The sequence below is a fragment of the Fragaria vesca genome, linkage group LG3, assembly GCF_000184155.1.
Source record: "Fragaria vesca subsp. vesca linkage group LG3, FraVesHawaii_1.0, whole genome shotgun sequence".
Taxonomy (NCBI): Eukaryota; Viridiplantae; Streptophyta; class Magnoliopsida; order Rosales; family Rosaceae; genus Fragaria; species Fragaria vesca.
The window spans coordinates 23,198,842-23,214,744 of record NC_020493.1 but is presented as its reverse complement, the minus strand read 5'-3'; the positions used below and the strand labels follow the sequence as shown (position 1 = coordinate 23,214,744).

The following is a 15,903-nucleotide window of genomic DNA, read 5'->3' as shown; positions in this document are numbered from 1 at the left end:
TTTAAAATAACTTTTAGCCGACGAAATATGCTCTAATTCGTCGGCTAAATACCTATAAAGCCAACGAAATATACTATATTTCGTCGGCCGTAGATCTTTTTTATTTTTTTATTACAAACTTTAGCCGACGAATATTTTAAAATATTCGTCGGCTAAAGTTTGGCATATAACCGACGACAAAAAAGTCGTCGGCTATAGTCCGGACTTTAGCCGACGAAATAATGTCGTCGGCTAAAGTCTAGACTATAGCCGACGAAACAATGTCGTCGGCTAAAGTCTGGACTATAGCCGACGAAATAATGTCGTCGGGTAAAGTCCAGACTATAGCCGACGACTTATACGAGTATCGTCGGCTAAAGTCACCACAGACGAGCTTTTCCCAACGAAATCTTAGCCGACGAAAGGTCGTCGGCTAAGATCTTAGCCGACGAATTAAGCTGACAGGCCGACGAAAAATTTTCGTCGGCTAAAGTGCTTGTCCTGGTAGTGCTAGGGTCGCCAAGGGGCCGCCTTGACCCATCTAGGGCCACCAAAGGGCCGCTTTCACCCCCCAAGGGCCCACCAATGCTTGCCTTGACCCGTCTTGGCCCACCTTGACCCATCTTCGGCCGTCATGGGGTTGCCTTGACCCGCCTTGAGCTACCTTGGCTCACTTTGACCCTCCTATGGCCGCTAAAAAGCCGCTTTAACTCATCTAAAGCCACCAAAGGGCCGCCTTGACCCGGCTAGGGCCGCCAAGGGGTCGCGTTCACCCTTCTAAGGCCACGTAGGGACCGCCTTAACTCAGTAAGGGGTTGCCTTGACTATTATAGGGCCGCCAAGAGGCCATCTTAACCCTATAAAGGCTGTCTTGACTCGCCTTAGGCCTCTTTTACCTGCTTTGGCCTGCCTTGACACTCTTAGGGCCGCCAAGAAGCCGCCTTAACCCATCTAGAGCTACCAAGGGGCCGTCTTGACTTAGCTAGGGCCGCCTTTACCCGCCTTTACCATCCTAGGGCCGCCAAGAAGCCGTTTTAACCCGTTTAGGGCCGCCAAAGAGCCGCCTTAACTTGCCTTACACCGCCTTTACCTGCCTTGGCTTGCCTTTACCGTCCTAGGGCCGCCAAGAAGCCACCTAAACCTATCTAGAGCCACCAAGGGGCCGCGTTCACCAGCCTAAGGCCGCTTAGGGGCCGCCTTGACTCGCTAAGGGGTTATTTTGACCCTTTTAGGGCCGCTAAGAGGCCGCCTTAACCCATTTAGGGCACCAAGGAGCCGCCTTGACCCGCCTTGTGCCGCCTTTACCTGCCTTGACCCTCCTAGGGCCGCCAATAAGCCGCCTTAACCTTTCTAGAGCCGCCAAGGGGCCGCCAAGACCCGGCTAGGGCCGTTTTTACCCGCCTTGGCATGCCCTGACTCCTCTTGACCCTCCTAGGGCCTCCAAGAAGCCACCTTAACCCATCTCAAGCCACCAAGGGGCCGTCTTGACACGGCTAGGACCGTGAAGGGGTCGCCTTGACTCGTCTAAGGCCACCTAGGGGCCGCCTAGACCCGCTAAAGGGCTGCCTAGACCCTCCTAGACCCTCCTAGGGCCACCTTAACCCGCCTAAGGCCGCTAAGGAGTTGCGTTCACCCATCTAAGGCCACCTACGGGCCGCCTTGACCCGCTAAGGGACTGCCTTGACCCTCCTAAACCCTCTTAGGGCTCCCTTAACCTCCCTAGGGTCGCTAAACGACCGCCTTGACCCACCAAAGGGCCGACTTGACCAGCTAAGGGGCTGCCTTCACCTGTCTAAGTCCGCCTTGACCCACTAAAGAGTTACCTTAACCCTCCTAGACCCGCCAATGGGCTGCTGAGACACGTCTAGGCTGCCAATAAGCTATCGAGACAAACTTAGAGTTGCAAAGGGGGAGCCTTGAACCGCCAAGGGTCCGCTTTGACATGCCAAGGGACCACCAAAACCCTCCTTGACCCGCGTTGGGAACATCTAGACCTGCTTATGAGCCACATAAACCCGCTTTGGGGCCACCTAGACCCGCCAAGGTGTTGCTAAGACACGTCTAAGGCCGCCAAGGGGCTACCGAGACACGTCTATGGCCGCCAAAGGGCTGTCGAGGCAAACTTAAAGATGTCAAGGAGGAGCCTTGACCCACCGAGGGCTGCCTAGGGTAAGCTTTGACCTTGCAAGGGACCGTCTTGACCTTGCTAGAGCCGTGTAAGAATCATCTAGACCCACGAAGGGACCACCTTGACCCGCTTAGGGGCCAGCTAGACTCGTTAAGGGGCTGTCGAGACAAACTTACAACCACCAAGGGGGCACTTTGACCTTCCAAGGGACTGCCTAGACCTGCATAGGGATCACCTAGACCCGCTTAGAGATCGCCTAGACTCCCCAAGAGGCTGCCGAGATACGTCTAAGGTCGCCAACGAGCTACCGAGACAAACTTAGAGCCGCCAATAAAGAGCCTTGACCCGCCAAAGGGTCGTTTTAACCTGCCAATGGACCGCTTTAACCTGCCAATGAACCGCCTTGACCCTCTTAGACCTGCGTAAGGACCACCTAGACCTGCTTAAGGGATGCCTAGACTCGCTAAGAGGCAGCATTGACCCTCCTAGACCCGCGTAGAGACCACCTAGTCCCCATTAAGGGTTGCCTAGACCCGCTAAGGAGCTGCTGAGACATGTCTAGGGCCACCAAGGGGATGCCAAGACAAACTTAGAGCCGCCAAATGGCCGCCTAGACCCTCCGAGGGCCGCCGAGGGGCTGATTTGACCTGCCAAGGGACCGCCTTAACCCTCCAAGACCCGTGTAAGGACCACCAAGACTCTTTGAAAGGCCGCCTATACACGTCTAAGGTGGGCAAAGTGTTGTCGGGACAAACTTAGAGCTACCAAGGCCCGCCTTGACCCGCCTTAACCAACAAATGGCCGCTTTAACCTGCCAAGGAACAGCCTTGACCTTCCTAGACCTGCGTAGGGACCACGTGGATCCCCTTAGGGGCCGCTGAGACCCACTAAGGACTGCCGAGACACGTGTAGAGCCACCAATGGAGAGCCTTGACCCTTCAATGGTCCGCTTTAACCCGCCAATGGACCGCCTTGACCCTCGTAGACTCGTGTAGGGACCACCTAGACCTGTTTAAGGGCCGTCGACTGGTATGATTTGGTGGTCTAGGATTTTGTTCTTATTGTGTGATTGACTTTGATATATACTTGGTCTCCTTAGCTGAAATGGATTAAGTTATGGCTGACAAAAATAGCTGTATTTGTAAAATATAGGGAGGTAGATCCTGGCACTGAGAATCATTTGGAAGAGATTGAGGCTGCTGATGCCAACAAGGAGGTTATGTCAATGAACCATAGAGGAGGAGTTTTTCAATGCGAGTACTTAAATTATAAGACTATGTAAGCTTTGTTATTTCATGCAATTCTGTTTTGTAATTTTTTTTCCATACAGAGACATGACTGTGTGATTGTAAGCTCAGATGATAGTGATATTGAGAATGCATCATAGTAGCAGTTCATAAGCAATTCGGTGTAAGACAATTTGTAATTACAACTATTTTCTTCGCAATTTTACTGATCTTCATCTACCAAATTAGTTGTCTTTGCAATTCATCTTCTTCCTTTGTTTCTCTCAAAACAAAATGATGATGGTCATGGTGGATTAGATTTACAGGTGTTTTTCCTTGATCTTTTGTTGATAAAGGTCTCAGTTGTTGAAAATGACCAAAATGTCATGCTTTCATTGATAGGTCTCTAACTATGATAATTGAGTACATATGATAATCTATTATTCGATTAGTTATTGATATAAAGCCCATTGGTTCAATATGAAATGAGTTAATTTTAACAATATATTTGACATAATGAACATATCGGAACTTATGATGAGAAAGAGTTTGCAGCAACATCATATCATTTTGCTACCAGAAATATCAGCTATTATTATGAGAATGAATTTGATCTAATGAATGGCGTAACAAAAGAAGAATACGTAGCCTCCCTGTAAAGGTATTTATTCATCTCTAATTGATGAGCATTAATTTTGCTTTTTGCAACATTTTTCATTTCAAGCAAGGAAAATGTTTACATTTGAAGCTTGAAAAGAAAAGAGGACCGAACCGCAGCAGCGCGGGCAATTTTCCTAGTATCAAAACATTCCACACCGGAAATCATTATTCTGAAGAGTGAACTGTTCAGGCTCCTGTTGCATTTTTAATATTAAAAAAAGATTTATAAGCCTCAGAAAGCCAGTAATTTATCATCAATGAATATCAGTCGGTAATTCCAACTAAAATACAATCTTCACAGGCTTCAATCAACAGGTAACAGCAACGTCGAGATATTAAAACCAAGCAACGTAGAAATTATTAACAACAGATGTAATCGCAGTAAATCGGCTCCGTGGACCAGATAGAAAATAGGATCCACAGGTTCCTATCAGAAAGCGAAAGATTTCAATCTTGGTTCAATCGTAGCATCGACGGTCAAGGCACTGTGGCTACCGTCGACGTGGCTAGAACCGCAAACAATGTCAGTCAAAAACTAAAAAAGAGAGACCTCAGAGATCTTGGTGGTAAAATATCATCAGATGGAGGATTTCCCCATCAAGAGTAGCAAATATTGTTATCCATCATCGGCCTCTAATCTAAACAGGGTTTTGAAAAACATGTAAGAAAAGAAAGAAAAGTGAGGGAAGCATGTGAGTCAGAAGTAGCTGGTTGAGATATCATATATGCTATATATCAATTGGAATCCGAATGATTCTTATCATCATACCACATCAAACCCTCTCACTCAAAACACAATCGAAAAGGAATAGAAAGAAGAAATAGTGTATCGTCCTTGTCACCAATAGATCCTAGAAGAGAGAAGGATAATCGGAGCTAAAGGAGGAGGGCATACATATTATCAGTGTATGCAGGGGCTTTACTATAGCCTAAGGATAGATTCCTCGATCGATAGGATCAAAGAATTGCAATCTTAGGCATATCACAACAACAAAAACAAGCAGAGACGAGGAAAGACAGAAAGGTATGGCTACAGAACGATAGAGCAGAAGAAGACGACTCCAAGGCTGCTGCAGCCGCGAAACAAAAGAGAATAGTACGCTCCGGAATTGAGAGTGCATTTTCTGCTCCTTTTTATAGAGGAATTATTGACCCAAACCCTAGAGGTGCGCCCCTCTAAGCCCAATAATATTTGGCCCAAGCCCGGCTCTCCACTGTATGATTTTGAGGTCTAGGGTTTGACCAATCAACCATAGAGAGTGAAGATGCTTCAATTCTAACTTTACTTTATTCAGACCAAGGTTTATAAGAGCATCATGACAAAGCCTAATCACCCGCAGTAAACAAACAACCTAAAGACCCCTCAAAACTGTTGGGCGCAAACTGATTAAGGTTGAGCCTCGAACTCTTAACATAAAGTTTTCATATTAGGTAGCTTAATCAACTTTACCACACTATATTATTGTTTAAATATATTTCATTTTGCTCCATGATGAAAAAGGAAAACTGAAACGTATTGCCTACACTCATAATCATGAAGTTTTGTGGCTCTTTATAAGTGATTTTTTTTTATTTTGGCAAAATGAACATTTGAGCATCATTTAATGAAGGATATCTTCTTTGTGCCATGGATAGAATTAGGATTCCCTTGTCTGCCTATTTCAAGAATCAAATGCCAAATGCACATCCTAACAAAGTAACAAGAAATAGGAAGAGTGGCAATGGAACACCGAACAACACTTTTGACAAGCAAATATGAAGTACATAATCTCAAACAACTTCCCAAGCCAAGATAAGATCAAAAACATAGCTTTGATTAACCCTTTACCTGATGAGCAGCGCACTTACAAGATTAATATTATCTCAAACTCCATACTACTACATTTATCATATACATCATAATTCTTACAGTTTCAGCTACTATAACAATGGTTCAATTTAGGTACCCGCCTCCAGGCCATCAATTCACTTCAAGTCCTCCCAACGTTTTCTGACATCTACATCCCAAACTGCGATTCTTCAGTTCAGCCTACCATCAACTATCTGAACTTCGTTAAAAGGATCAACGAAAATCAGTTAACACATCAAGTGACCACTTTCTGTTTCCCCAAAGCTGGAGTTAAACCAGTTTCTTCAAGGCCATTGACAAATGTTCTGAGACAACCATTGATTGTGCGGGGGGCTGACCCATCACAGAAACGTTTAGCAAGATCTACAGCCTTCACAAATAGAGCCATATTTATTAAACTTGCAGCAGATATGTCACAATCATTTCTTCTCACTAACAATATAACAAGCATAGGTGTATAGCACAACAAGTAAAACATAAAAAGCATTATACCTCATTAATGACAATCTGGTGTCGTGTTCCTAACACTGTTATTTCTGACATTGCCAAGTGAAGGATGCAAAGCTCCAAGATTCTGCTTCCTGGCTCATCCTGATTTTAATAACATAGCAGCAAACTGTGTAAGTTCATAACAAATGGGAAGTAAAATATCAAGAACTCAGTAACATTTCTGTTTATGGGTTGAAAAAGGAAGGAGAAAGGTTGTTTAATATTATTTAAGGAGAAAAGATATATCTCCATATCTAAATTTGGGATACGCAGACAAAAGCAATAAGCTATGATCAAGACACCCACGCATTTCAAAGACTAGCAGTTGTCATGTTACTAAAGTCATTATATGCATTTTAATCTAATCCATACTGTTGTGCCAGGTAGCCAAAGATGGAGGCTTACAACTAGCCATCTTTGGCTGATCAGCAAGATTGGAGAAAAAACTTCAGACCAGTTGAAACCAAATACTTCTATTTATGGCCACACCCACTCAGAAAACCAGTGCAAAAGTTGCAGACACACCCACCTCCAGTAGCACCATCATCAATATCAATAATCAGGATTACAGTAGACAAATAGATACCGTTTTAACTTGGCTAGACAACAATTACAATTAACTTTGTAGTTTCTTTTCATTTTAAAGAACAATAGTCTCGTCTTCAATTTTGGTGCATAAGGATACTACTAGTTCCAAAAGAGAGTAGGGCTAAACAGAGAAAAAATCGATATCTGCATATGCCTAGGTTGCAGTCATATGAGCCAAAACTTTACCAGAACGGTCAATATAACAAATACTCAGATATGCTAGCATTACCCTTCCAGTGCAGAAACTTTGAGCCAATTAATTGTATGTGTACACATTAATTATTGATGTGGCCCCACATCTGGCAAGAATAAAGCATATAAAACCTGGGCAAACAATGGAGATATATACCATCACAGCAAGCATAGACAAGTAAGCTGCTGCGGGATAAACACTGGAACAAAAGATAAATGTGGAAGTGTGATAATGTGACTTGACCTCTTGTACACACCTTCCAATTTGGAGGGGCGACTCTGTCAATGACAAGCACATGACTGTCCCATTTATCCATGACCGCAACCAAAAGTTTCCGTGCAAATCTGGAACCAAAGGAAAATATAAGTAGTTGCTATCCATAGCAATCCTTGCCAAAGCTACTGGTTGCAGCTACACAGTGAATTTAGATCAACAATTACAAAGGTTTACCTTAAAATCAGTTTGCTGTATACCAACTTTGGAGGAGCTGCGAGAACTTCCGCTTCTGAGATGAATACAAAGATATCAGTCCTCTTGAAAGAACAGTAACAGCAGTTTCAGAGGAAATGGAAAACAGAGTGAACTCAAATAATATTATCTACAAAAAGTCTAAAATAACTTCACAAAGAAGTCTTAGCTAAAATGGAAATATTCAGTAGGATCCTAAAAGTAGCACATAAGTTCCTTTAGAAGAATGTTAGAGCTTGGAGACACAAGAACAACATGGATGCCACACTCTAACCATTTTCTCAATGAGTTATGTAAACCACAAGTTCTTGAACAATGCATGTAGCTGTTGAGATACCGTATGAAAAAGGGAATATCAACTCGTGACCTACCTAACCTCCATTAAGGACCATCCTAAGTACTGATGCATGTATACAAGAGCTACTGTTCTAGACTTCCACTTTGAAAGAAAATAGAGTAACAACTTCCATTTCAATAAACGGGTGATAAATCTACTTCATAAAGTGAGTGAACTGATTAACATGTCACATGCAAAACCTTTGATAGATGCATTGAGAATAAAGCATGAAAATCTGAACCATCAACCTAATTCTTCACTTCTCCATTTAAAAAGAAAAAACATAACTGTCCACTACAGCACAAACATGAAGTAAGACTAGAGGATAAACTGATGAAGTTCAAAATAAGCAATGCATGTCAAGTTAGAGTCGTCACCGATTGCTGATTCCTTTTCGTCAGTTAGCAGGAGCTCATCTGCTTCTTCAACAGTTTGAACTGTGACAGGAGGTCCTCCGAAGCTCATGGGATTATATTCCAACAATGAAGCCTTGTCAAATTCATACCCGGGTTCTGAATTACATTACACAAATAGTAATGAGGATACCCGAATGATGTTCATGAATAAAAACTGAAAAGCAGAAAGAGGGATATTCATACCTCGACGGATATTCATTCGCTTTTCAAATAAGCGTACTGGGTCAGAACCTTCTAAACAGGAAGCATAAACAATGGACCTGCAATAATGACGGGTTTAGGGTCTCCAAGAAAAGAAACAGAAAGAACGAAACATGGTCATATGAGATTGGGAGTTACAGAGCGAGCTCCCTGGCGGCTCTGGGGCTGCAAAATCTGCCGCTCTTGTCAATCTTGGGCAACATGTCTCTGGACTCGGAGTTGATGGGCTTTTCGAGAGCTTCATCGACGGTGAAGGTGGAAGTGCGGAGAGAGGTTCGGACAGTGAAGGGTCTTGGGATTAAACTCACGAGATGGGACTTTCCGAAGAGCAAACAAGAAGAAGAGGAGGAGTGGGAGAGAGTGAAGCTTAGAGAGGAGTAAGAGGGAGAAGAGCAGCTGAGACTGAGGAGCGAGCTTCCCTCCATTGTTGGGAGATTTAGATAATGTGCGAGGCCTGCCACTGTCAAAATATCTCGTCAGCGATTTTGTAGGGGTTTTAGGGATATCCCAACTTGCACAGGTAAACATTTCAAAACAACTGCACCCAAATTTACCAAATCCTGCTGTTAAGTAGCAATAGTCAACGTAAATGTAATTCATTTCCTCTCTTTTTAAATTTTGATTATTCAAAAGAAAACAAGAACTCAAATAATAGATCATTCTCAATAGACAGGTAGTGTAATCAGGATGGAGATATTTCGCATATAAAAATCTTATAAATAACACACTATTAATTTCGATGTCTGCATATCAATTACCGAGTTATTGTCCATTTTGTAACCATATGTTGTAAGTCTCAGTAGTCATTGGCAATTGCCATCAAACAATGTACAATATGTTACACAATATGCCAACTCGACTGCACAAATAAGCCTAATCTCATTTTTTCTATTAGAAACGAAATATTTAAAATTAAAATTTAAAATCTCTTAAGGAGTCGCTATAAAGAGTTTGCTAAAAATATTCAAAGGAAACAATGAGCCAACCAAATTGATCGAGATTACGACAATAGTGACAATAGTGACAATAGTCATAAAACTTGTAAAACGTGACGAACAAAATAAGAGATTAGTCGGTAACAATTATCAAGGTAAATATATTGCCATTAAACGTTGAAGGAAAAGGAAAAAGGGAGGAAAAAAGAAAAAAGAAAAGTAACTCCGTTAACTTGGGCGTTGGTTGGTTGAAAGGAAAGCCAAAAGGGGAGGTGAAAGCCGGCGTGGATTTACAGGTCGAAACGCCTCTCTCTCTCTCTCTCTCTCTCTCTCTCTCCCCATAGAGTCAGTCTGGTCTTGTCTCAGAGCAAATAATAATAAGATCGAAAGAAAATGAAGTTGAAGATTCCTCCCACGGTGCTGTGTCTACTCTCGCTATCTATTATTATCAGATCAGCTGCTTCTTCTCCCCACGATCAATTTCTTGGAATCGCTCCCCAAGGTTCTCTCATCTCTTTCCCATTCATTCTCTGAAATCGATTGTATACTAATCTATCTGAATATTTACAGATGAGAAATACTACAAATCGTCGGAGGTGATTAAATGTAAAGACGGATCCAAGAAATTCACCAGAGCTCAGCTCAACGATGATTTCTGCGATTGCCCTGATGCCACCGACGAGCCTGGTACTCATCTCACTCGATTCAGCTTACACCTAAAATTGCATATAGTATATGATCCTCTCTAATGTAGTATCCCATTTCATTGGAATGCCCTTAACTTTTATGCACTTGCTATAGTTTGCCCTGATTTACTGTTTGTGTCAATGCTTGAGTTTTTTCTGCTCATAAAATATGTCTACTCGTGGGAAATTTCAGGTACTTCTGCTTGCCCCACCGGAAAGTTCTACTGTCAAAATGTGGGTCACGCTCCTCTCCACCTATTTTCATCTAGAGTCAATGATGGTATTTGCGGTAAGTCTATGCTCTGAGCATCATATCAGACATGCTGCAGTTTTGTATTTCATTTTGATGTTCTGTTTTTCAATGATATACTATCTGAACAATATTTTTCTGTTGTGAAATCCTTTCTTCTTCCTGACCTGGTTTATCGACTTGCTCTTGATATGCATCTTTACATGTTTACAATCTGCAGACTGCTGTGATGGCAGTGATGAATATGATGGTAAAGTAAATTGCCCAAATACATGTTGGGAGGCTGGGAAAGTGGCTAGAGATAAGCTGAAAAAGAAGATTGCTACTTACCAAGAGGGAGTTGCAATACGAAAACAGGAAGTTGAACAAGCAAAATTAGCTATGGCCAAAGATGAGGCAGAACTTTTAAAGCTGCAAGGTGAAGAGAAAATACTAAAGCGACTTGTTGAACAGCTCAGAGGTATCATCACTATCCCCACATTTGTAGGATTATAGCTGATGTGTTTAGGTGATCTTTTTTTTGTTTTACGTACCTAGAGTCAGTAGTATACTTTCGTCTTGAATATATATTTCTGTTGAGGAAATCTGTGAGTTTGACAACATGCCAAGCATATGATAATGGATTTATACCCATTTGATTTCAATAATTTCCCTTCCCTCTCTACACATTCACCAAGTATCTTTACTGTGTTTCTGGTGCTGAGGTACACAAACATAGATGATTCAACATCTTTACAATTATCTGCTATATTGCTAAACATTGTAGCTGTTCTTTTCGCTTGCCTGTTGTGTAGAGCGTAAAGAACAAATAGAAAAGGCTGAGGAGAAGGAACGGTTACAGAAAGAAAAAGAAGAGCAGGAGAAAAAAGAAGCGGAAGAGAAAGCTAAGCAGGAGAAGACTAAAGCTGATGAGGAAGCAAAGAAGGAAAAATTTGAGGATATAGAGGATGGCAGTGCTGAAGAGAAACCTATAGAAAGTCCACATGATGATAATGTTGGGACTTTGGAGGATCCACATTCATACCAGGTTGAACTAATTACTCAGATGATGTATTTATTTCTCTTCTTCTCTCTTTGTTTATCACCATTAAATTGTGCAAATAAATACTTAAACTTTTGAGTTCATATATCTAAAGTGTACAGTTTTTCCTTGGCCACATTAAAATGTACCTATGCTGGTTGAAGTCATGATATGTTGGTGTGTGAGTTTTTGTATTTGCTGAAACTAGTGGATGCAACTGGAACCAAACATGTATACAAATTACTGCACTAGAATACATGTTTTATTAGTTGAAATTAGTTTTTGACTTTAGTCAAAGTTTAATGACAATGCAAATAGTGGATTTTGTTCTAGTCTCACATTGACGGCCTTGTCATAGGATACAGCCGAGGAACATGATGACTTAGCTACTAAAGATGATGATACTCCTGAAAATACAAAATCTGTGGTTGATGGTGTACAAGAGGTAAACCAAGACTTTGAACTTGATCCTTTGAGAAAGAAAAATTTACTCATTGGAGCTTTCACTACATATGTTACTTGTTACATCACAACATGTCATCTTGACGTAATTACTACCTTAATGTAGGAAGCAGTAAAGCAGAAGAAAGAGTCTGTCGCCACAACTGAACCTGACTTTGATGGCGGAAGCAAGGTGCCTAATGATGAGGTAATGACTATTACATCACTTTGTTTATACATTTGGTGCTGAAAGGTATAGTGTGAAAGTCTACAAGAACATCTTTTATAAGTAAAGAAAGACATACTGTGTAAGAAAACATTAGGATATGGCTAGACGGGAAAATTGGGTCCATTATTTTACCTTCTCCTCTTTTACCAAAGCTTTCTTTTGGAAATAGTGTTTTTCTAGGGTAAGATTCTTTTGGTTAGCCAAAGCTCCATATGAATGTATAGGGTGCTCCATCAGGTCCTAGATATGACAGCTTGAAGTTAACAGGATTCTTCCTTTTAAGGAGTTGTATGACAGCTAGAAGTTAAAAGGATTCTTCCTTTTAAGGGACTTGATGGCTTTTGGCTTTTGAAGAACTGCGGGAAAAATGTATATTCTGTTAATTTGACCACAGCTGAACATTAATTAGGCATCAAGTGATCAAACAGAGGAGCAAATAAATTTAAGGGTGTTTAGGGTTCCACTTTGTAATATGGGATCCTGACTTCCCCTAAATCAACCAAGTGTTTCTGGTCCAATCAGCCTTGGTATATCTTATTAGGAACTAATGTCTCTTTGTTTTGCTCTATATGTTTAGGGAAATGATGCAGCAGAAAACACAGAGTCATTGTCAAAGGAAGAGTTGGGCCGCCTTGTTGCTTCTCGCTGGACTGGGGAAGATGCTACAAAGGAATCAGGGGAAGTTGATGTTACAAAGGATTCCGATCATGAAGATCATGAAGAGTTGCCTAAGGAGACCTATGTTGAACAGTCTGATGGCTATGCTTCAGAAACTGACGAGGACAACCAAAAGTATGATGATGAAGAGGTACAGGATGAGGCAGATGATGATTTTGGCGCTGAGGATCACAGTGATTCTGGTTCTTCATACAAATACGAGTCAGACACTGATTCAGACTTGTCTGGTATGCAACTGCCTATTGGTAGTGGACCTGTTCTTCAATTTGCAACTCAAGCTGCTTAACTAAATCATTATGCTTTTATTAATTTTTCATCACATAACTCAATTTTAGATGGAACAACCTCAAGTAACCCATCTTGGCTGGACAAGATACAAAACACTGTTCGGAACATTCTGCAGGTTGTTAACTTATTCCAGACACCAGTGAACCGATCAGGTAATCAAAAGTCTGATGTTACTTAAGTGCTTGATTATGGGAAATAAGTGCATGTAATGGCTCATCTCTTGGTGTTTATTCGCTGTTTAGAGGCGGCTACTATACGGAAGGAGTTTGACGAATCCAGTGCCAAGTTGTCCAAGATGGAGTCAAGAATATCAAGTTTGACGCAAAAGCTAAAACATGATTTTGGTAAGTATTACATCAGTTGCACGTGCAGGAGCAATATATGAATTTACAAAAGAATTAGGTGGGGCTTTCATGAGCTGACTCATATTTTCTCTTACAGGACCAGATAAGGAGTTCTATTTATTCTATGGTCGTTGTTTTGAAAGCAAGCAGAATAAGTTACGAACTTTTTCTTACTTTAACAGCTCTCAAATGTCAAGATTATAACTTTCAGTTCTGATGTATCTGACCTGTGGACTCTCAAAATTCTTTGTGCAGATACGTCTACAAAGTGTGCCCATATAAGCAAGCTTCCCAGGTGGAGGGGCACTCAACAACTCGTCTAGGGTATGTATCTACTCTTACCTGTCTATATTGGTGGCCTCCCACATATTATACAATACATACCAGGAAAAGAAGAAGAGGAAATAAAGACTTGGGTAGAATAAGGAGGTGTCATCTTGGGTGGGCTGAAATAAGACCAAGTTTTTGCACATACCATGATTGCATGGATCTCTTAGGAACTTTTTGTTAAGAGGTTGGTGTTTAGGTTCAAATTTGAACAAGTCTTGGATCCAGACATTCAGTAATCATAGGAGTGATAGAAACAACTGGAGACCATATGAGTGAATACTCTTTTTGGGTGTGGAGCATCTATTTCATTTTTTCTTCCACCACTGGGTATTCTATCCAGGTATTAAGGCCACATATTAGGTCTTGAAATCCACTTAGCCAAGAAAAACATATCCACTATGCAATTTGTTTCTGGATTGTCATCAACATGTTCAGTTCAGAAGCAAGTCAGTTTGCAATTATTATCTGATTTTATATCCAACCAATCGAAGATGCCTTGCTGCATGCATTTTGTATCCCCCATATGTTCTCTTGTTGGTTAAGCGGCAGCTTGTTGTAAATACTGTTGCATACATTATAGGTTCAGTTTTTCTGGCTTCCTCTGACCAACTACTACGAATGATGTGGATTCACTGTAGCTCATACTATCTTTTCTAATTATATTATTTTGTGAAAAATAGGAGCTGGGACAAATTTGACTCATATAAAGTCATGATCTTTGCAAATGGTGACAAGTGCTGGAATGGGCCCGACAGAAGTCTAAAGGTAGCCACCATGCCATGGTTTTTCTTTTTTTTGTTACATTTATTGCCATGTTTTTACATGTTATGATTCATTTTTGTTCAGTTAGTTCTATTTAAATGGGTATATTGGCCACCTATAAAATCTCGTTCGATTTATCCTTGTAACTCTGCAGGTCAGGCTTAAATGTGGGTTGAAGAATGAGGTTGCTGATGTTGATGAACCAAGCCGCTGCGAGTAAGAAGTGCTTCTTCCTTTGTATCTCCTAAATAAACACAAAGACACACGAGACCAGTTTCTCTGGGACTAACTATGTGTTTCTTGTGGCAGGTATGTAGCATTGTTATCAACTCCAGCAATTTGCTTGGAGGAAAAACTTCAGGTACTGAACATTGTTCCAATAAGACTTGAGGCATTATTCACTGCTCTTCTTTTTCATTCAACCATCTAATGGGTTGAAATGTAACAGGAATTGCAACATAAATTAGACATGATGATCAAAGACCAACCACAAGCCCATGATGAACTTTAGATTGTCGTGATGCAACCTCTCTGAGAGTAAGCTAGCTAACTAGTATGCTCTTTTGTTTTCGATCAAGTCTTATGTTTGTATGTAGAAGGGTAGATGAAAATCAGAATTGGTTTTGTACACAGGCGGTTGGACGAGTCCGAGGAAGCGTCAAGTGTCCCCTCTGGATCTTTATGCTGTGAATCAGAATGGTGGGGAGCTCCAAAATAGAAAGTCTACTTGTTTGTTGGCAAGAGCTGACACTAAAGGATTGATCCTGTGATACATTTTTGAAATGAGCAATTAGACTAGTGATTCGAGATATGATATAATGATATGGTTATAACTTATAATGTAATGTAGCTTCTAGATATTGTTACGAGGACAGTGATTTTAGATGAGGAAATGGGAAAGGTGGGAGCATAATGGGGACAATAGAAATAAAGAAGGATGTGTGTGTTGGTAACGAAGTCGGGGCATTGGGAACATGGTAAGAGGAGTTATAAAACCCATCGGATTCCTGTTAACCCGGCTCCTGTTTACTTTGTTTGTTTCTGTTGGCTATAGGCCAATAGTAATTGAAGGATTACAGCCATTGGTATTGGAGAAGCCATTGGTTTGATTCAATTGCGGGTTTCTAAGTCTGAAGTGAATCTCAATAGTGGAAGACAGAGCGGAAGCAAGCAAGGGTCTTGTGCTCTTTTTAAAAAAAAGAAGGGTCTTGTGCTGTGTGATGTGTTGTGTGAGTGTGAGCGGTCAGCCTTCACTTATGGGGGCAGAAAGTAGGAAAGGGGGGTTAGGTGTGTCAAATCCCAACCCTTTCCTACTTGTAGTAAATCTCAACACAGGAATCTCGTGCAAACCTAACCAGGCTAACCTACCCCCAGAGATGAGATCGGTTAAACTTATATGGAAGCG

At 41.4% G+C, this 15,903-nt stretch overlaps 2 protein-coding genes across 2 annotated transcripts; one reads left to right on the top strand and one right to left on the bottom strand.

Moving 5' to 3' along the window:
- Positions 1-5,788: 5,788 nt before the first annotated feature.
- LOC101311171 lies at positions 5,789-8,987 on the bottom strand. Its single transcript, XM_004294893.1, has 7 exons — positions 8,673-8,987; positions 8,517-8,593; positions 8,295-8,429; positions 7,563-7,617; positions 7,369-7,456; positions 6,335-6,433; positions 5,789-6,212 (listed from the first exon to the last, which is right to left on the bottom strand). The coding sequence occupies exons 1-7, from the start codon at positions 8,957-8,959 to the stop codon at positions 6,078-6,080; spliced, it is 876 nt and encodes a 291-aa protein (XP_004294941.1). The 5' UTR covers positions 8,960-8,987; the 3' UTR covers positions 5,789-6,077.
- Positions 8,988-9,770: 783 nt separating this feature from the next.
- On the top strand, positions 9,771-15,531 carry LOC101310878 (glucosidase 2 subunit beta-like). The gene is made up of 17 exons (XM_004294892.1): positions 9,771-9,971; positions 10,040-10,156; positions 10,349-10,444; positions 10,626-10,865; positions 11,200-11,432; positions 11,785-11,871; positions 11,995-12,075; positions 12,674-13,001; positions 13,110-13,214; positions 13,305-13,406; positions 13,504-13,561; positions 13,662-13,730; positions 14,417-14,501; positions 14,653-14,714; positions 14,808-14,859; positions 14,947-15,035; positions 15,132-15,531. Exons 1-16 carry the CDS (start codon positions 9,863-9,865, stop codon positions 15,007-15,009), a joined length of 1,887 nt encoding a protein of 628 aa, XP_004294940.1. The 5' UTR covers positions 9,771-9,862; the 3' UTR covers positions 15,010-15,035; positions 15,132-15,531.
- The last annotated feature ends 372 nt before the right edge of the window (positions 15,532-15,903 follow it).

Excerpts from the sequence above, each read along its gene's own strand:
- LOC101311171 (XM_004294893.1), bottom strand. The coding sequence starts at position 8,959 with ATGGAGGGAAGCTCGCTCCTCAGTCTCAGCTGCTCTTCTCCCTCTTAC. Across the intron at positions 8,430-8,516 it reads GCGAATGAATATCCGTCGAG|AACCCGGGTATGAATTTGAC; the intron begins GTATGAATATCC and ends AATGTAATTCAG. Across the intron at positions 7,618-8,294 it reads CGAAAAGGAATCAGCAATCG|AAGCGGAAGTTCTCGCAGCT; the intron begins GTGACGACTCTA and ends TATTCATCTCAG.
- LOC101310878 (XM_004294892.1), top strand. The coding sequence starts at position 9,863 with ATGAAGTTGAAGATTCCTCCCACGGTGCTGTGTCTACTCTCGCTATCT. Across the intron at positions 9,972-10,039 it reads TCTTGGAATCGCTCCCCAAG|ATGAGAAATACTACAAATCG; the intron begins GTTCTCTCATCT and ends GAATATTTACAG. Across the intron at positions 13,002-13,109 it reads CACTGATTCAGACTTGTCTG|ATGGAACAACCTCAAGTAAC; the intron begins GTATGCAACTGC and ends ACTCAATTTTAG.